General features: G+C 43.2%; 1 protein-coding gene across 7 annotated transcripts in view; it reads right to left on the reverse strand.

Annotated features, from left to right (window-relative positions):
• Window positions 1-12,349: 12,349 nt before the first annotated feature.
• Window positions 12,350-20,253, reverse strand: part of ELL2 (elongation factor for RNA polymerase II 2) — a 39,907-nt gene continuing 32,003 nt past the window's right edge. For 5 of the 7 annotated variants that reach the window (XM_082783192.1, XM_082783190.1, XM_082783195.1 and 2 more), the window contains 4 exons: window positions 18,325-18,394; window positions 16,207-16,378; window positions 15,096-15,140; window positions 12,494-14,965 (listed from right to left, as the gene is read on the reverse strand). In XM_082783192.1, coding sequence (XP_082639318.1) covers window positions 14,849-14,965; window positions 15,096-15,140; window positions 16,207-16,378; window positions 18,325-18,394 — 404 coding nt within the window. In that variant the 3' untranslated portion in view covers window positions 12,494-14,848. Of the gene's footprint in view, window positions 14,966-15,095; window positions 15,141-16,206; window positions 16,379-18,324; window positions 18,395-20,253 lie in introns of all 7 variants that reach the window. The other 2 variants (XM_082783191.1, XM_082783193.1) reach the window with 2 other exon arrangements.

Consider the following 20,253-nt stretch of genomic DNA (forward strand, 5'->3'; position numbering starts at 1 on the left):
GAAAGGGAGGAAGGAAGGAAGGAAGGAAGGAAGGAAGGAAGGAAGGAAGGAAGGAAGGAAGGAAGGAAGGAAGGAAGGAAGGAAGGAAGGAAGGAAGGAAGGAAGGAAGGAAGAAAGAAAGAAAGAAAGAAAGAAAGAAAGAAAGAAAGAAAGAAAGAAAGAAAGAAAGAAAGAAAGAAAGAAAGAAAGAAAGAAAGAAAGAAAGAAAGAAAGAAATGGAGAAACAGAAAGGAAGAAAGAGAGAGAGAGAAAGGAAAAAGAAAGAAAAAACAGAAAGCAAAAGAAAGGAAAAGGGAAAGGGAAAGGGAAAGGGAAAGGGAAAGGGAAAGGGAAAGGGAAAGGGAAAGGGAAAGGGAAAGGGAAAGGGAAAGGGAAAGGAAAAGGGAAAGGGAAAGGGAAAGGGAAAGGGAAAGGGAAAGGAAAAGGAAAAGGAAAAGGGAAAGGGAAAGGGAAAGGGAAAGGGAAAGGAAAAGGAAAAGGAAAAGGAAAAGGAAAAGGAAAAGGAAAAGGAAAAGGAAAAGGAAAAGGAAAAGGAAAAGGAAAAGGAAAAGGAAAAGGAAAAGGAAAAGGAAAAGGAAAAGGAAAAGGAAAAGTGGGAACATGCCCAACCTGTTCTTGTTTTCCTGTGCACCTGCTATTAATTGCTGAGTAACATGGCTTGTATGTGAAGCGAAAGGTGTGCTGGTTTGGTCCTGTCCCTTTGAAGAATTATTATCTTAAGGTATTTAACATATCCTGGCACAGGACGGTTAAAAGCATGATTTGTATTTTCAAAGAAATATACTCTTTCTAGTAATAATGTTAGATACTTTCATTGATCTTACATATGTTAAGCATTCTGTGATCATCACGAAAATTGGCAGAATTTGTATCATTTAGGTGTTATATAGAATTATTTAAAGCATTTGCAGTGGCTGTGTGAATTTCTATCAGAAAACCCAAACTGAGATGCAGCAAGGCTAAGGGAATTTATTACAGCATACACAAGCAATCCTCTGGACATCCCCAAGCTCTGCCTTCTTGACACCAGATAAAAGGCCTTTCTTCCAGTGCACTTGAAGGTTTGTTTTGTTTGTGCAGAGTAGCTTCATAATTTATGTTGAGTAATCCTTATATGTATGTGTATATATATATATAAAAGCCTTTGTGTTCATATTTGCTTATTGGACAAAAGACAGTGTTTTCGTTTGGCTACACTGTTGAAGAGAGGACACCAAATTCATCTTTTGTGTGCATACATGAGTTTCAGTGTTGGGACATTGGGAATCACTTTGGTCAGGCACCTCCTGCTTTGCTTGGCTTTGGTTAGTAATTTCCCGTCTTCTGTTCCTAGTCCGTGTTTGTCTTGTGAATTACATTTCCTGTCTATGTTTCTCTAAGTGTAATAATGTTCCCTGGGTGATGGAGTATTTGTTTAATTGAATACTATTACATCTGAGAAGTGCTTGGCATCATTTATCATTCTGTACTACTAACACACTGGAATTTAATATATTTCCTCTTGCTTTTGTACTTCTATTAGAAAATTCAAAGCAATATCCTAGTGAAAATGCTACTGCTCAGTGTGCTCTGTGAGCCTCTGTCACGACTTTATCTTGCAGACATTTTGCATCCACAGATTTTCCTTTTGCTGCTGTTGATACCCATCAGCCATGGGGTCAGCTGTTTCAGTGTGGAATAAGAACCAGGGTCATAAATTTCATAAAAGGAAAATTGAATTGAGCACAGTGGGAGGAAGGAAAATGCTGTGAGAAAGAGAAAAGAAATACACATATAAAAGGAGTATTTATTTTTACTTCTCTGCCAATAAATCCCAATAAATCTCAATTTTGTATTTGTGTCACATTTATACATAATCTTTATCCACATTTATACATAATACTATTATGAATATAAGTTTCTGAGTATTCTTTTTGAATGATCATTTAATTTTATTTTATTTTTTATTTTTATTTTTTTTTCTGTTGTGAAGAACTGCATTGCTTACGTTGGTATTTTCTGAGGAGAAGCAAGGAGATGTGATCCCCTCATACCTTTTTCTGGGCATAGACAAGTTGTTTGCACAGCAATCTGTCTTCCACAGTTTATAGTTGCAGCTGGGACGACATCAGAACTAAAAATGATCCTTACATGTAAATGTATCCCTGAATGTGTTAAACAAGTGGAGCAGTTTGGAAAATCATCAAAAACACCAAATACTAAATAACTACATGTGAAATGCCATTTTCCTTTTTTTTTTTTTTTCCTATTTTTTTTTTCTTTTCCTTTTTTTTTTTTTTTCCTTTTTATTTTATTTATTTTTATTTATTTATTTATTTATTTATTTTATTTGTTTGTTTGTTTGTTTCTGGGTCTTCGCTGTTGAAACACCAGAATGGTTCAAGGGGGAAATGTTTGGGGCTCCCCGCCGGGTGCTCGAGCCTCTGACCAGGAGGAGGTGCTGCGGTGGGACGGGACGCGGACCGGTTCCCGGCGTCTCCTGCAGAGGGGAGACGTGAGGTCTGTCCGTGAGGTGGCTGTTCCCCCTTCCCAAGCAGAAATCAGCCTGTCCTTGTGCAACGAGGTGTCCCACCCTCTCCTGCTGAACAGCACGCGTTACCCAGAGCTCAGCCTTTGCTTCCTCCAGCAGCTTCTTCCCATGCCCGTGAAGGCTTCCCCCTTGCTCCCTAAAAACAAAAATTCCCCAAACTGGCTTCACAGGTTGGGTGTTCTAAAAGGCAGTGAGACTGTTGGAAGTTGCTGGCTCGGGTTCAAGGAGCCACCAGCACCATGTGCCTGAACCCACCCTTAAAAACCTGAAGCAAACATTTGAGCTGTCAGAGCTGGGCTGGGAGCCCAGGGGTGGCAGGAGAGGTTCAGTAATTCAGGTTTCCTAATGACAGAAGAAAGTCACAGTGACATGGGGAAGTGCTAGGGACATAACAGTCTCAAATGGTTTTGGGGCGGCTTGGGTTGGGCATTAGGAAGAATTTCTCCATGGTCAAGGATTTAAACAGGCTGCCCAGCTAAGTGGTGGTGTCCCAGTCCCTGCAGCAATTTAAGAGGTGTGTGGACGTGGCACTAAGGGACACAGTTTGGTGGTGGGACTCAGTAAGCCTGATGATCTTGAAGTCCTTTTCCAACCTAGATCATTCTGTGATTCCACAACTTCAGGTTGCTCCTGTCCTCCTGTCAAAACAGGGTGCAATGCTGGTGCAAAGGGCCCCATCAGCACGTCAAATGCACCCTCATGGGGTGTGGAAGCTGCAGTGCTGCTCACATTCCCATCCCCAGCACAGTGTGCTGCCTCCCAGCCTCCCCGCTGCCTGCAGAGGGCTGCCCTTCACACAGAGAGGAAGCTTTGTCCACCCAAAGTCACACCTGGGAAATCCTTTCTGCTGAAGTTGGATGTGACTCCTTCCCCAGATTGTGCCTTTTGATGTTTGTGCTCTTTGTTTTTAAGTGTAAATAGCCCTTTAAAGCAATGAGGCACAGGGTGTCCTACTTTAAAATGATTTTGCATCTTCAAAAGGGAAGAAGAAAACATGTCATATATACTAGAGATAGTTACACTGAGGATTTCTGTCTCACCTTTTTTGTGTGTGTTTATTTCTTTCTTTCCTTATTTGTTTATTTTGTTGTTGATGGTTGTTGTTTGGAGAGGGCTTCTCTTGTGGTGATTCTAGTATTACAGAGAAAACGACTTATTTTTAAATGTATCAGAAGGAAAATGCTGTGCCTTATGAGGGTGACAGGCATTTTACACACACAGAAATTAGAAGCATTTCAGACTGCGCTGTTGCGTAAAGCCTGGAACTGCTGTAAAGAGGTGCTGTGTCACAGTATCACAGCAATAAACATCTTTAACGTGGAGATAATTATGGGGTATGATCAGTGGCTGCGCCTACCTTTCACTCGTGGCAGGAATCAGCAGGAAAAAAAATATTTTGTACAATAAATGATGACGGTTGAAGGGGCTTAATTACACTACTGCTTGCACCAGTTGGTGGACATGTCCACAGTCTGACCAGGTAGACAATACCCCTTGGCAGCCTGCATGGAGGACATCAACCTGGCCTTGGTTTGGTTTTGCAGCAGATGTTCATGTAAATAGTCACCGAGATCTGGGACTCAATCTGCAGTTACCCTTGAGCAGCAGGGTACTCACCGTTGCACAAGGGACAATAACCCAGTGGCTAATTACAAACGGGCCTTCCAGCCTTCCGCACGCCAAAGCTCCTGGTTTGCAGGCGCCTTGGTGCTGGCTGCTGCCAGCAATTGCCACAGCATGTGTCCGTGTTCCTCCCCTGCTTCCTCCTGGCGTTCCTGAAAAGTGAAGAAGTGAAGCCCTGCTTTCCATGGGCTCACTGGTCTCTGCTGCCCCGAAGGGTGCCAGGGGCTGCTGGGGGGCTCAGCTCCCTCTGGGCCAGCCCCCACCTCCTAACTCAGCCCCCGAGGGGTTCTGCTCTTTGCAGGAGGTGGAAGCAGCAAATTCCAGCCCAAGTTTATTTCTCATTTCCAGAACGTATCGTTGCCTAAAATTGCTGTGGAACTTCTAAAACAATCGTTACAATGAGTTGTCCTGTGGACTTACACTTTGCCACGTTCTCCCAGTAGTAATCTGATTCCTTCCAGATACACAAGACTGGGGGTGAGGTGTGAGGTAGGGGAGAAGGCAAGGGGTGAGCACTGTGTTTTTTAAGGGTGAGTTTACATTTTGGTGAAGGTGTAGAAAACCAAAGTGTCTAATTCATTTAATGTACACAGTAGCAGGTGGCTCAGAAAGAAGAAATAAGGACCAGTGCCACTGAAATTCTCCTCTTACACTGTGTAAAGGCTCTTCCCAAGTTTGTACCCTAGAAAACATGAGAGGCAATGTGCTTTTTACTTCATCAAAGACGCTTCGTGCTTGAAGCCACTGGGAATTTACAGAGCAGTTGGGTAGCTCCATATCTACTCTCAAGCAGCGTGTAAGCTGTTAAGTGACAAAACAGAAGGGCAAAGGTGGTTGTGTGTAGCCCGCATCGCTAGGGCCAGAGCACCTTCCTAAAGCTGGCATGTTGTGCTGCAGCGATGAAAAGTGCTCCTGCCACGAGTGGCATAGCTGTCTGGTTTGTTCATGCACAAACAGGAAGAGTTTTCTGATTACGAGAACCAAGCGCAATTAATATATTAGGTGATTCAGCTCTTCCCCTTTGTTTACGGCAGAGCTGCATCACGCAGGGAAGTGCTGTTAGGTCATGATGCGAGGGAGGCAGAGCAAGGTGTGCACATATTTATCAGTGTGACTTTTCTGTTCAGGAGCTGTTGACAGGGATAAATAATGATAAATAATCATAGAAAAAGCACCCTGCCAAACGACCTGAGGATGCTACTTTTGCTGCTCCCTCCTCCCCAGCCACTTCCATATGCTGAGTTGTTTCCACGATATGCACCCTGGTTTGTGTCTCATTTGGATTTTTTTTTTTCCCCTAAAATTTTGCCAAGAATTTTCTAGGGCCCAGGATTTTCATGCGAGACAGTTGCACTTGCAGTTCCCCAGGTGGTCATATTTAATTTTCTTTTTTTTTTTTTTTTTTAATTTATATATTTTTTTCTATTTTCAGCCCCAGCAGTTGCTGGCAGTGGGCCCCGCTGTGCACAGCAGGCAGCTGGTGGGGATCTGTGCTCCTTGTGCCCGGGTGCCAGCAGCCACACGGCTTTGAGATCTGAGCACAGGGAGCCCAGGAGGGCAGAAAGAAATTCAGCCCTTGACCTCCAACCAACAAACCGTGTTGTCCTTCTCCGAGGCAGCCTGGCCTGCTTTCTTTACATAACCTTATGCCTCTGAAAAGGTCTGGCAGCCCCTTCCAGCAAGTGCTGGGTCACCGCCTCACAGCACCTGTGGTCGGGGAGGGAGCTTTCTGTGGGTCGGTCTTAGGCAGCTTCCATGCAGACCGTGAGATGCCAGGGCTGTGGGTCCAGCTCCCCCTTTTGAAAAGGAGGAACTTTACCCCTGCTATGGGCAAAAGGCAGCCCCAGCGTGGTCAGACAGCAGCAGGATCCCGCTCTGTGTGGGCAAAGAGAAGAGGCCAGGCTCCGGCGTGCCCACGCTTGGCGAAAGGCGTGCCTGAATTGGCTGAGTTGGCTGCCCCTCTGGGCCAAAATTGGCCCGGGATGCTTATAGGAGATAGAAAAATGCATCACGTTTTCTGCTGGAAGTGTTTTCGTCCTCACCTTGGTGCTCTGGGGAAAGGACCGAGACCAAAGCGGGTTTTGTAACACGCCCAGCCCAGCCACAGCCCGAACACACCTCAAGATCCTTCCACACAGCTGGTCCTGCCCATGGGTCTTCGGGTGGGCGCAGGTCTCACAACTTTTTTTTTCATTACTTGTCTTCATGCCACCAAAACTACCTTCTCATAACTTCTTTTTCATTGTTTTCTACAGCTGAGGCAGGAAGGAAGGAAGGAAAAGTGGTGTTAGCCACTTTTGACCGTATCAGGCTATTTGGGTTGAAAAAAGTTGGCTGTGTGGGTACCAATATTAATGAAGTCTGGCTTCCTGCAGGTTCATCTTTTGTGGCTGGTTATCGTTGGGGCATCTAAGAGGGATGAATGATCTGATTAAAATTTTTCCTGCTGCTGAAGGAACTTTTTTTTTTTTTTTCCTTCCCAACAGGTTTTCCCTCTGAAATGCAGCAGGGCATGAGTTTGCTCTGCTGAAGTCAGCAGCTGACAGCACTGTCAGCAGAGATGGTATCAGTGAATGCCCCAGGTGATTTGTAAGAAAATCATTTTTGAAACGGACGCCCTCTGGAGGGGAGGGTGACATTTATAATTAATTCCCCTTGTGGAGAAAGCACCAGTGTCGAAACGAGGAGAAAAGACATCTGGAAGAGGCATCTTGCATAAAGGTGCTCAGAAGGTCTGTGGATTACTGCCCACTTGTAATTATGTCCAAAATGTAATTATTAATGCTTTGTAATCAATACTCCTGCGGGGACTTAATGAGTTAACAAAGAAATCCTATAAACTAAATCCTGAAAGATAGACGGAGCTTCTTTTCAGGAAGAAAAAAAAAACCAAAAAACCTATATTTCTTAGAAATATATGGGAAGAAAAATCCAATTTCAGGTTTTCCATAATTGGTTGGGGACGGAGGGAGTCAAGTTTAAATAAAATCATGTACATACTCAGGTCTGCCTCTTCCTGTCACACGATCCTGTTTGCTGTCCTTGGCAGGCAAATCCTTGTGACTTTTGCAGTTGCTCCTGGGATTATTTCTCATGGCAATGCCCCCTATAAGACCGTGAGGGAACCAGAGATAGTCACTATTGAAAACGGTGTGAACGCTACCTGTTCTTTCCCTCAGCTGCCAGTCCCAGGAGGAAAAAAACCACCCTGGTGTGCACTTGCTCCGAGGAGCATCATCATGGAGAGGGCTGCTGGTGGCACGTGCAGCTGGGGGCCCCTCTGGAAGTTTCCATAAAACAGCTTTTTCTGCCCCAGAACATGAATGTGAGCTGTCGAAATGCAGGTCATGGCCCCATGGGAAGGAGGGCTGCTAGCTTTTGTAGGCCAGTCCAGGGAACTTCTACGCGATTTTTGTTCAGACATCACTCTTCCAGCTCTACCTCAGCACATGGGCGTTCTCAGGAGATGGGGCCTGGAGAGATCCAGGGCCCTGGCCAGAAAGGACTGGTGCTCTTGGTCTGCTTCCTGGATGCTCTGTCTCAAGATGCCTTCATAGCAGAAACACCCAACAACAAAGGCGTGTTGTTTTGTCAGCCAGAGAAAATTCACAATGTAAAAACACGTCTCCATGTGCTTCATCACAACTGTGGCTTCTAATTCTGGCCCTCAGCTCATTTCATTAATTAATGTGGTCACAGGGAGATCAATGAACAAGCAAACTTCCAGCTGGCTGCAGCAACAGACAATCAAGATAAGCCCTCTTTGAATCACAAACAAGTGTGGTATTGGCTATTGGGATCACTGTCCTCCTGTTTTAACTTTTCTCTCGGCACCATTTCAGCTAAAACACTTGCAAACGGCAAGGACACATTATTATTATTATTATTATTATTATTATTATTATTATTATTATTATTATTATTATTATTATTATTATTATTATTATTAATAATAATAATTTATTTTTATTTTTTATTTGCAGTGGGAGTAGGAAGAGAAAAGCAGAAGAAACAATGTAGCCAGAAAAAAAAGAAGGCAAAAATACCCTATGTTATGCATGCTTTTGTTGCTAATATAAGAGGAGGATCAGGAAAAGCATAAGAGTAGATTCTGAGTAAATTGGTTATTTAAAATGTGAACTCATGGTCAGTAACAAATTCCTTTTTGTCAACAGCAGTTTGCAGAAACTGAAGAAAAAAATGCAGTGTTTCTGGAAGGCACTTGTGATACTCAGCTCATGGGCAGCTGCAGCAAATAGAAGGATCGTGCACCTTTTCAGATAATCTGAAGAACCTGTTTATGCAAGATGCTGGCTGATAGTGGCAGAGGATGGAAATCTTCCATGCAGTAATATGCCTGCTTGCCCACAGCGCTTGCCAGTAGGACTCCAAGCCTTTCAGAAAGACTGAGATAAAAGATGAGGAGATGTCTGCTCCCCACGCCCATGTGGCTCCCGGCCCCTTCGCTGGGAAGTGCTGAGCGAGGAACTCCCAGAGAGGCACCGCTGGCTCCTTGGGGCTGCCTCACTTCCCTGTGTCACAACTCAGAGGCGGCTCCTCCTCTTGTGCCTTTCGGCTGGTGAGTGTTGGTGTGTTGGATGCCCTGCACACAGCTTGCAGAGGGTTTCCCAAGAAAGGGAGATGGGACAGCCTCGGTCTGCTTGTCCCCCAGGGCAAGGTTTTTATGGGAAGAGAACAAGACTGGGCAGCACCCAGCGCCACTGTTAGTGGCATCCTGTAACCAAATAGGCACCTCCGTAGATGTCTGAGCCTCTCCCGTAGGTGATCTCTGCTCATGTAGGCTGGAGCTATCAGGGGCCTGTACTGTGCACTGCTTTCTAGTGCCATGATGGGGATCCTCTGCAGAGTGCTGCCTTACTCAGGGCTTCGGAGGTCAACATCCTACACTTTGCTGTTTCTCTCTCTGTAGCTGTGCTTCCCTTACTTTACACCATGAAGATTCCCACAGCTCAGGTCTCTGGCATGGAGGCTGAATGTCCTGCTGGGCGACTGGTGACTGCACAATACTTTGCTCTCCTTCTGGCTTGGCAAATAGGAAAGAGTTTCGCAACTCCAGCCAGAGAGTCGCTCTGGCAACAGTGTGCCCCTGATACGAGCAGGGGGACGTATCACGTTGGGCAGCAGGCACCTGCAACGCCCTGCTCCTTAGCTGGGTGCGGTGGCGTGGCGGTGGCGAGCCTGGGATGTGAGCAGCAGGCTGCCCGGGCAGTGCGACCACGGTGACCTGGGGTGTGCACAAAGCTCCCGAGTCGGGAAGTACAGCTCCAGATGCTGCTGTGGGTGCTTTTGCTGGGAAAAAACACCACGCGTGCTCTGAAAAACTGCCATTGTTTGCCCACAAACAGGGGCCACCTTCCTCTTGCTGCTCTGGAAGCACTTTGTCCCTTTTCTGCTGAGCTGCAGGACCGCCAGCGGTCTCCAGCCCCTTGCAGCGCCCTTCTCATCCTGCTGTTCTCCTGGCACAGCCCTGGACCCAGAGCAGCTTTATCAACACCAGTCTCGCTGCATTTTTCTTTGCCTGTCAGCCTTTTCCACTTGCTCAGAGAGCGAGTGGCATTTCAGCCCGGGACCCTGTTAAGTCTGCGTTATCTTATCTACGCTGTCACTCCCGTAAGCCCATGAGAGCCTGCTCATCTTCTTTTCCCTAAAAGCCTGCATGGTGAAATTTTGACGGTGTTCTGACAAAAATGTGCGACTGCAAGTGGTTTCCTGTGGGAAGAGCTGGACGGACGGTCAGAAATCTCACAGGGGACAGGATGCTTCAGAGGGAGGCAGCCTTGGTTTGGAGCCGTGTGCTGCAGCCATCAGTGCTGCCCGGGGCTGGCTCGGGCCCATGTCACAGCAGCGGTAGCAGGGTAAGGGCTGATAGGGGAGGGCAAGTGACATAGTGTTTGCTGTCCTTTTCATGGGCTGAAAGACAAGCTTTTGGTCAAAGTTTTACAGGCTTGTAGTTAATTCACTTTTTTTTTTTATTATTTTTTTTTTTCCCCCAGGCATTTTTGGCTTTCCTTTGAAGAGGTGTTCTCTGTTTGTTTTTTTCCAGGTGTGTCTAGTGGCCAACATTTATACTAATAAAACGGGTATATTAAAAGCATGCACTTCATTGTCTTCAAGGCCAGGGAAAGTGTGTAGGGTCTGTCAACCTCACCCCATCCCTGCTGAGCACCCAGCAGGATGTCAAGGTGAAGATGAACACACGAAGCTCTCAGTGGTCTTTGCTCAGGATGAAGGCTGGAGTGTTGGCTACAGGCAGGCAGCGTGTGTAACCAGCAATCACATTTTAAGCATCCATGAGTGCTCAGCTAACAAGAAAAAATAGCCAAAAGAGCCTGAACCATGGCAGCCCCATTATCTGTGCGAGACAGAGGAGCTCAGTTTTGTACATGAGATATTGATAAAGACTGTGGTGTCTTTTTACATACATACACGCTGCTTCCTGTGATGAAGGCCTTATCAGCATCTTACGATCTAGCTGTTTTCTGATGCTGCAATTATCTTCCAAGCAATGAACTGAGGCAGTTCATTGATGGCAGCTCAGCATCCCAGCAGTGGCAGATCCAGAGCAGGAATCACAGCTCCCCAATGCACTACTAAGCGCCAGGCCGAGGCACAGCCCTGGTGCTGCTTCTAGGCTTACCACTGCACCAGAAGTCCTCCTTCCACATGGAAAGCATGACTACATCTGTGTGTGTCATCAAAATTTAAGCTTTTACACGTGCTAAATGAAAAGTCACCAATGCAGTAAGTTACAAAGCGAGAACTTCAGAAGTGTTCAGGTTTTAGGGTTTTAAAGAGTGTGTGGTTTCTGGAGGGGTGTTGTCTTGCTTTTGGCAGCCAGAAATGCACAGGACTACTACACGTGCAGAATTTACACACCCCAAAAGCAGTTTAAGGGCACAGTGAAATGTGAGCCAGCGTAAAAATACCTGCTTCTAAACCCTTCATTCATGCATCAGTTTTGCATTTGTAAACAACAATTACCTGTGGGGAGCAATGCAAGTGTCCAGTACTAACAGTTACTGACCAACAGGCAACCAAGCTCTGGAGCAGAAGAGCCTGAAATTCAGCCAACAGCGAGACCTGGAAGAACGCTGCCTCCTCACCTCTGGCCATGCAGCGCTGGGAAAAAAGCCCCGTGGCCTTTGACAGTTTTCCAGACACTATTTTTTTGGCATGTTGAACATCTTGCTCTTTCAGGTTAGGAATTGCTCTCAGCATAACAAAATAAGGATCAGGGGTCAGCTGCAGCTGAGGAAAGGGAAGAGGAAGAGGCCAGATGTTCCCTTGAGTGACAGAAGGGAGACCAGCTGGAAGCAGAAGATGACTGGAGCAGGGTGCTCAGTCGAGGATGGCAGAATGCAGCTCCTGCTCTCCAGCAGCATTTTTCTCACTTCCATGCCCCTCAGCATGGCGGCAAGGTGACAGGCCACACACACCCCGGGAGAGCCACCCCCAGACAAGGACAGGCCCACACCTCAGTGTTGCAAAGTCAACATTTTATTGAACCTAAGTTGATGCAGAACAGAGGGGCAACAACGGCTCGAGTGTTCATTAACAAAAATGCCCCAGGGTCTTTCACATACAGTTTTAATACAGTTGGTACAGAAACGATTGAAAAAGTTTTAGAATACTCTCCAATTCAGCAAGGGGGATTCGCAGCCCTGCTGTAAGCCTTCATGTTCCCAGATGCTGTCCTCCTTGAGACAATTCCATATCCTTGCCCAGAAGGTGGCTATGGAATTGCTGCCCACATCCCTCTCCCCTCAGGTACACAAACAGAGGAAAGCAAAACTTATGAAAAGAATCATACTTCAAAGCAGCCATAGATCTTCACACGAATCTACATTTACATATCCAGAAAGACTGGTTGTAACATCACCATTTTAAAAAAGCTAACGTATGAGCAAAGTTACAATATCGACACCTTAACCTGAATCCTGTTTAAAACCTGTTGAAGCAACTTTGCCTCTACCACTTACCCAAGTGTTTCACAAAACACTTGCAAAACATTTGTATTACTACTTTTTGGTAACTGACAAGGTCAAATGAAGGCTTGGAAGCAGTCAACAGCGATGTGCTTCCTGTGATAGTTTGGAGCTACTGTTTTGAGACAGTTTTCTTTGGGCATAGATTCCCTCCCCAAAACCATAGCAAGATTGGAACACAGTCCTCCTCTGATTATTTTTTTTTTTCCATTCATCTGGACAGGCTGATGCCTGCCTCTTGACTACATGTTTTTTCAAGCCGCAGTGAGATCCAGCCAGGCAGGAGCACATGCAGCTGCCCCTTTTCTACATCAACTGTTTGCTCTGGGCTTGCTGTAACCCCAGCCAAGACAACACTATCCCCAGTGCTTGTTCCTCGGAGTGAGCTGGACAGCAATGGAGCGTGGGACAGGCAATACAGTCACAGGCCCAGCTTCAGTGAGTTCTCTGCATCTGACGAACAGGAACGACAGCTCAAGGGAAACAAGAGATATGTATTGCAAAACAGTGCTGTAAATCTGCATAGGCTGTTGGGTATACTTGCAAGGCCTAAGAAATGCTCGATGCAAATGGGCAAAACCTTCAATTAAGGTCGTTACAGTAGCTTGTCAGGTCTCATGATGATACGCAGTGGACCTCTCAAGTACAATAATCCCCAGCAACAGATACACAGGCTGTAAACCAGAAGATGCATGCAAATACAGATCAATCTTTTTCTCGTAAAAGGAGAAAAATTAGTAAACGACACTGGGTCTCAGTTACACAGTGGTAGCACTACGAATGGTAACAACGCAGCTGTAGAGCAGCACTGCACGTACCACAGTGGCAGCTAAAGTCAGATCTGTGCATACAGTTTAGATAAAGAGCACTGCCAGGGTGGGTCCCGATACCAGAAGCTTCCCCTTATTTTAATCTGAGCAGCTGCTTTGTTTCTGGGTTGAAATGGAGCCGTCCAGTGCAGCTACAGTGCAGTTAGCAGCCCCTGCACTCAGACCTGGGCACTGCTGCGTGCATGCTCAAGACCAAGCTCCATCTTTGAGCCCAAAGGAACGCAGCTGCTGATGGGAAGCAAGAGGTCTCCCCTTCACTTTGCCATTTGAAATGTGCAGTATAAGCCAAGGGACTCAGCGCCAACTTGGTCTCAAAATACGTAACAGAAGTATAGTGTTCATGCAAGAGAAGGGGAGATGCCTCTTGCGTCCTCTTTCATCTTCACATATGGAAGGCATCTGAACCCACAAATTTAAGGCAAAAATTCATATCCCCATTTACCTGAATGCATATTTTCTGGCAACTCTCAAACATTTTCTGGTTTACAGTGACACACAACATGATTTTTTTTTTATGCTGGAGATAAAGTTTACTAAAGATACTACCACAATTTTGGCAAATATTCCAAAACCAGATTTGTAAACATAATGCTTCCCTTTTCAATTGGCAGCATTTTTAAGAGACAAAAACAATAAAACAAACAAAGATTTTTGCTCTATTTTGACCAGATAACCTGTGTTTTCACATGACAAAGCAAGCAATAGTTTAAATCAAAATAAACCAAAAACTGCATGAAATGAAAGTTTGTGCTGTTTGGTGATCACAGTATTTCATAGTTAAATACATCTGTTTGTTACATTCCTGGCACCCAGGAAAAAAATCTTTAAATATACATTTCATGTAGGCAATAGCTTCTTTGCATATCTCTCTTCAAAAAATACTTTATAGCAGTATATAAATAGGTAACCTACATGCTTAATTTTATATTCTTGCCCCAAAACTATATATCTGTTTAATTTTTGTAAAGTATCAATTTTCCCAACATTAATAAAGCTGACAAACTATTGAAATGGAAATGTTTTCATCTTCCACAAAAGAAGTAGCAATTTTATAGGAAAAAACCTACAGCAACACTCGTCAGTTGTTTTAACCTGAGCGTTTGGCCTACTTAGAGTAGCAGCTTTTTTTTTTTTTTAATTTTTATTCCCCATCACACATGCTCACACCCACACATTCTTGCACTCACACAGTACAGGCACACACTTCCAGACATTGGTAGGCCACGTAGTGCTTCCCAGGTGCTGCAGCGAAGTGGGAAGCAGTGTAGCTAATAATTTAGCTACACTAAATACACACAAGCAAACACCTTAAGGCAACCATTGCAATGGGGGGTTTGAGTTGCAGTGATGAGTTTCTGTTGTAACAAGTATGGGCTGTATATAGCACTTATATACATGCCTCTTTAACCCTCCAAAACAATGTGTTTTGTTTTGTTTTTTTTTTTAATTTTTTTTTTGTGCAAATTTCTAAACCTTCTACCATTTAAGGCAAAGAGTTTGCATTAACAAGAAAGGTCAGAAAAATAGCCTTATATTTATCCAAAAGTACTTCAGTTTGCTACAATATTTTCTTAAAATGTGCACAACTTCATCGTAGATGTGCTGGGATCCCAGCACCTACTAATAAGATGGATTTCAATGGATAAACATAAGTCTTGAAGAAAAGAAGGGACCAGGAAAAGCAGCTTCAAATATGCATAAGCAACACCACCAACAACAGAAGTAGTCAACTCAAGTATACTAATACTGAAACTTTTGTAATGCAAAAGTTCTAGCCTCTTAGAATCTTAGAGCAACTCATCTGGAATTTTAAATAAATAAGCTTCTTTTCATTCACATGTTCTGGTCTAAGCAGAAGACTAGTGCCATGATTCTGCTTGCCGTTGGTCAAATTCACCTATAAGTCTTTTAATATGAGACAGCTTGTTATGTAGATATTGACATCTATATTTCTCTTCATAGTAGTTGGGGCTAGACTGTAAAGATAAAAAGAAAATTAGGGCATGAAAATATTTCTGAGTTTAGTATTTCATGTCCCTTGCTTAAAAATGGCCTCAAGCCCATCACAGCAATTTCTAACTCCCACAGAGCTTGTGGTACACATACCTGTTGTACCTTTCGATACTCTTCTAGGACTTCCTCATGAAGGATCTTCAAGGAAAAAAAAAGTGAAGACAATAATAAAGAACTTTTCATTGCTAATAGAAAATGCAGCTATGTAAAGCAGTAAAAATGCAAAGGTTTACTCAAGATATTTTCTTATCCAAGAGCCATCCCTCCCCTGTACGGAAAAAAAAAAACAAACAAACAAACCATAACCAGACCAACAAACCTAGGAAACAGCCCAGATCTGCAATTAAACCTGTAAATAAGCAACAAGAAGAGAATGTGTTTGAAGATTCCCTTTGTGAAGTCATTCATGCCACTGTAAAATACCTGTGTTCACAGACAGCTCAGTTAGGTGGAGTCTTCAATTAAGGGCTACACAACTCCTTGCAGGGTTTTGTGAGGCTACGAGAGCTAGTCCACACTGAGTCAGACCACATATGTGAGTTCTGCAAGGTTTCTCTCATTTGTCTGACCAAGCAGTACTAACTATTTTTAAATACTCCTTCTACTCTCAAATACATTTGCAATCTGTCAAAAAAAGCTTATAAAGGGTAGCCAGATACTACCAAGAACCCTCACCATGCACACAGAATTAAAGAATACCAGTACTGAACAGATGAAATTTGCATGTTCAAACAATGTCATCCCAGGCTCAAAAACTGGAATGCTATGTTCCTAGTACCCTTCTTTGCTAAAATTTTCAGCTAGGGTTTGGGCCAGCCACCTAGAAGCTGAATATGTTTGTTGCTGTAGGTCCTTTTGAGTACATGTAGTTAAATACATATTCCTTCAGATAATGGAAAACAGCTGGTCAGCAAAGCCCAAGGATTATAGCTGCTGTTCTCCATATTTCTGTGCTTCTCCCTCATCAATATAGCAGCACATCACTGGGATGCTGTGGGGCAGAGTTAGCAAAGCCACAGCCAATCTGGTAACTCCAGCTATATGACCAGTCACTTGGTCTCTCCTGAACACTGAACTTTTAAAACCTTGTCAATACAATTTAATGGATTACTATGCTGAAGCATCTGCCTGTGCTGAGAATGTGGACTTTTGGAAAAGATGAGAGAAAAGACAAACAAACGTGTGTGGTTTTATTCTGCTTTACCTGATATTCCTTGGACCCTGGAGAAAGCTGTTTCCTTTGTGCATCAAGCTTCATGAATCTCCTGGTGATATTCTCCATCCGAGCATACAAACTCCTGTATTCATCATACTCTGCATCGAAGTCATCCTTGTAACTCTGGCGCTGCTCATGAGAGACTATAGCTATGTATTTCCTAATGGAAAAGAAAAAAAACCAAGCGTGTGTATGAGTGTACACCAAAGCCATTTCATAGTATCAGACAGGTGCTGTGAGGAACGGGTTAATTGCTGCCCTCTGCCCTTCTTTACCTCTGTGAGGAAAGAATTAACTGTTCTCCTAGAAGCTAGGAACTGATTGCTTTGTGTCTGCCCAGAGCTGCAAACACAGGCCTGGGCACTTTGGCAGGATGTACTAGGCGCAACAAGCTGATTATATGACAAAACACCAGAAGTGTTGTTTTGAGAAACTTCAATTCCAGAAAAGAGCAAGGTCTCAGGGAGACAACAACAAAGGACACCTGTCCTGCTGTGCCTGGCAATAACAGAGAGCGATCAGTGGACTCCAGACTGGTGTAACGATGTGCCTGGATGTGTTTGGATAGTACAGAGCAGAATCCAGAGACCATCAAGTCCCACCACCTGGCCACTTCAGGACTAACTGAATGGCAAGTGTCAGTTCAAGTCAAGCTTTGGCTTTCTTGTTTTCTCCCCGCAGATGCGAGCTGCTGCTCTCCACTCTCCCTGTGAAGCCTGACTTTGCATACAGAGGGCATATATTTTCTTTTTCTGCCCTAGTTCAAGGAGCTCTCTGTTCAGCCAGGCTGGTTTTCAGCCCCACTTGTTTGACTTGCCACACACTGCGTTTGCCTGCATCTGGGCTTTTAAAAGGTGGTTCTTCAAAACTAACCAGCTCTGATGGACCTCTAAGAAGGGATGCTGCTAACTAGTTCCCTGAGTAGTTTACAAGTTTGCTCTCCTATAATCCAGACCGGCAACTCTGCTTATGTCAAAATTCTTGACCTCAACTAATTCCCAATCACTGTGAACAAGACAAACACCTACCCTCACCTGCTTCACAGGGCCTTCTCCATTCTGAACAGACCTATGAGGACATCCCCTTCCTAGCTGGCTAAGTGTTTGAATTCTCAGCCCAACGCAGGAAGCATTAAACTGCTGCCCCACAGTGCCTCAGGTTGCCCACGACGCACGGCTGCATTAAATATGCAGAAGCTATTTCTGTGTCACAATGTGAAGAATAATCCTCTTCTAGAAAATTATTTTTAGTATTTTAATAAAGCATTTAGGCAACCTACTGATTCTACTGTTACGCCATTTCAAAGCAAGCTCTTCAGTACTTCTTATTGCAATGTGGTACGAAAATTTTCATTATATAGGAAGTGAATTTTAATTTTGGGGCATCTGACGTGACAATCTGCTATGGAGCTAAAATTAAACTCAATTGGGAAGTCTTTCTTCATTTGTAAAGAGTGCAATACCCCAATCATTGCAGATATGCAATGTTTCATATACAAGTTTAGCACATTTGTACTTTTTTTTTGTAGTCATAATTAAGAAGCTAGAATTTAAATTTGAATGGAGGTTTCATGACCATCTCTAGGCCCCTGTTTTACAATTTTGTGGTGAAACTGGTTATTTTGCTGTAGCTTCCAATTAATCAGATGTACTTTAGATGTACTAAGTAGTGAAAACACAGGACAGGTGTTTAAACTTCATGTACTGAGTAATTTAGCATTCAAACTTTGTTCTGTATTGCCTCACCCCTAAACAGAAAGCAATACAAATTCATATGGCTTTTCATTTTGGTCTTCAGGAAGAGTGAATTTTTTAATTTTTATTTATCTGCTAAAGCATATTAAAAATCGTTCTTAATACTTCTTCCCCCTCAAAATAATTAAGGGACAGCCTTAGACTTCAAAAATTAGGGGTATTCAAATAGGGCAGCTGGTTGACTTAAATCAAAGTGTTCCTTTAGAGGAAATTGTCATTTTAAAGGAATTTGTCATTAACGTAAAATTATATTTTGGTAATTTTTCAGTTTTGTAGCTAAACTAGAGTTTTTACTGAAGTAGTTGAAAAATCATCTGTAAGTGGTATGATGCTTAATTATTATTTTACTCACATGAAATAGTCTGGTAGTTCACTTGTCGATGAAGGAGTATCTGTGGAGGCAGTGGAATTTTCTTTAACTCCTGTGGAAAAGTAGAATTTTGATGCTCATGATAAACAGCTTTTTAATAGAGCTAAACAGTACCGACCTGATGGACTGGAAAAAAAAAATCCTTTAGTTTTATTCTCACAGTAAATTACTGGCAATAAGCTCTATGCACTAATAATAGTGCTCACAAGACCTTCTCCACAGTAGGCAGCACCAGAGTTTGCAAAGAGGGCATGGCTACTTTATTCTACAGGGTCTGCATGACCAAACTATTACTCAGAGGTCAACTTTTCTTATTTCAAGACATGATGTGGCATCTGCACAGCAATTCAAATTACGCAGCAGCAGATGTAGTCACACAAAGAACAGAGTTTGATATATACCAACACCCAGGCTTCTGAGCATGGCAATAAAGGGAGTAGAAAGCTGAAGTTCTTTTCATGTCACTTTTTTGTCCCTCCTTCCCTACCCATTTTGGATATCCAAAGCTGGATTCAATTTCAGCACTCTTGTAGACAGGAAAGTCAAGAGCATTGTGTATGGGTTACTGGCATTCAGGCTTCAATAACCTGCAACAAAGACTTGTTCATCAATTAACGTGGCAATACCGGGGTTGAAAGTTATTTGCACTTGTAAATTGCTCTTTTGTTCTTTTAGATGGCATTGTGAAAACACAGTACATTCAACCTCCAGTCCTTCTTTTTAAAGAAACATTTCAAGACACATTTGTCTTTTTGACAAATAAGAAAAATAGCTGGAACAGGAAGTACGGTTCAGTATCTTCGTAATCTGCCTGCCTTTCATTTGGGGTTTGCTGGGAAGCTTAAAAAACACACAATCCTTTATTGTAATTACTATCTTACATCACTGCTGTTTAAGCACAGTATTTCTGCCGAAGCTCAGCCATTTTTACCAAGCTGTAAGCTGAGCAAAATCACAGGAAGACTTAAATGTGTTCTACTGAATTAGTTTTAATTTTAATATTATCACAGGTTAAAAGCAGGAAGTATGGTAGAAAATAGTATAGGAATAAGAATAAATTCTGAGAAAAATGCAAAACAGTAACATAACCTCAGCATAAAAAAAAAAAAATACTATTTCTGTGAACAATTTGGCTGTGAGCATTTTACTTCCAAAAGCTCGAGCATTATTTGCTTAAATGGCTAGACCCATCTGAAAACTTCAACATAAGCATGAACTTGGAGGGTAATATGGATCCCTAGCCTTACTTCCCTAGCCATTCAGAATTACGTTACTGGTGTCTGGAGAAAGATGTTCACATGTCTGTAAAGTCAGGCATGAATTATTTCCAAGGCAATTCCATGCCACATTGCGGGCACTGGGCAGTATGTCCAGGGTAAATGTGAAAAGACCATCTCAAAGCACACTTATGTACACACACAATCCTTCAAAGGGGCACCCTGCATGCTCTGAAGATTCCTTTGGGCTGTGATAGGCAAGGGCCAAACCTGACTTCTAGTTCGCTGAAGTAGTAGGTTCTGTGGCTAAAATGGAGAAGAGCACACAGCAGTGTTCAAACCAAAATTCCAGTAAACCATTTTCCAGTTTACACAGGTTTTAGAAAACCCAACAAAAGGTAGAGTAACATGAACTTTGTCTTGTAATACTTAATTAAATACATTTATTTCTGATCCATGTCTTTCAGTAAATATGCATTTCAATAAATAGTATGCAATACATATATTTGACAAGCTTCTCTATCATACATTATTAGAGCAAAGGCTTTAAAACCTGCTGATTAAAAAAGTAAATTTCGGTTTCATGGAAGTCAAGTTTAAAAAAAAAAAAAAAATCTATTACTTGAGTTTTTCTAGCACCTAGCCCTTCCTTTTAAAGGGTTACAGTCCAACAGGAATCCATGTAATATTTCTT

Source organism: Aythya marila (assembly GCF_965140915.1).
Source record: "Aythya marila genome assembly, chromosome: Z".
Lineage (NCBI taxonomy): Eukaryota > Metazoa > Chordata > Aves > Anseriformes > Anatidae > Aythya > Aythya marila.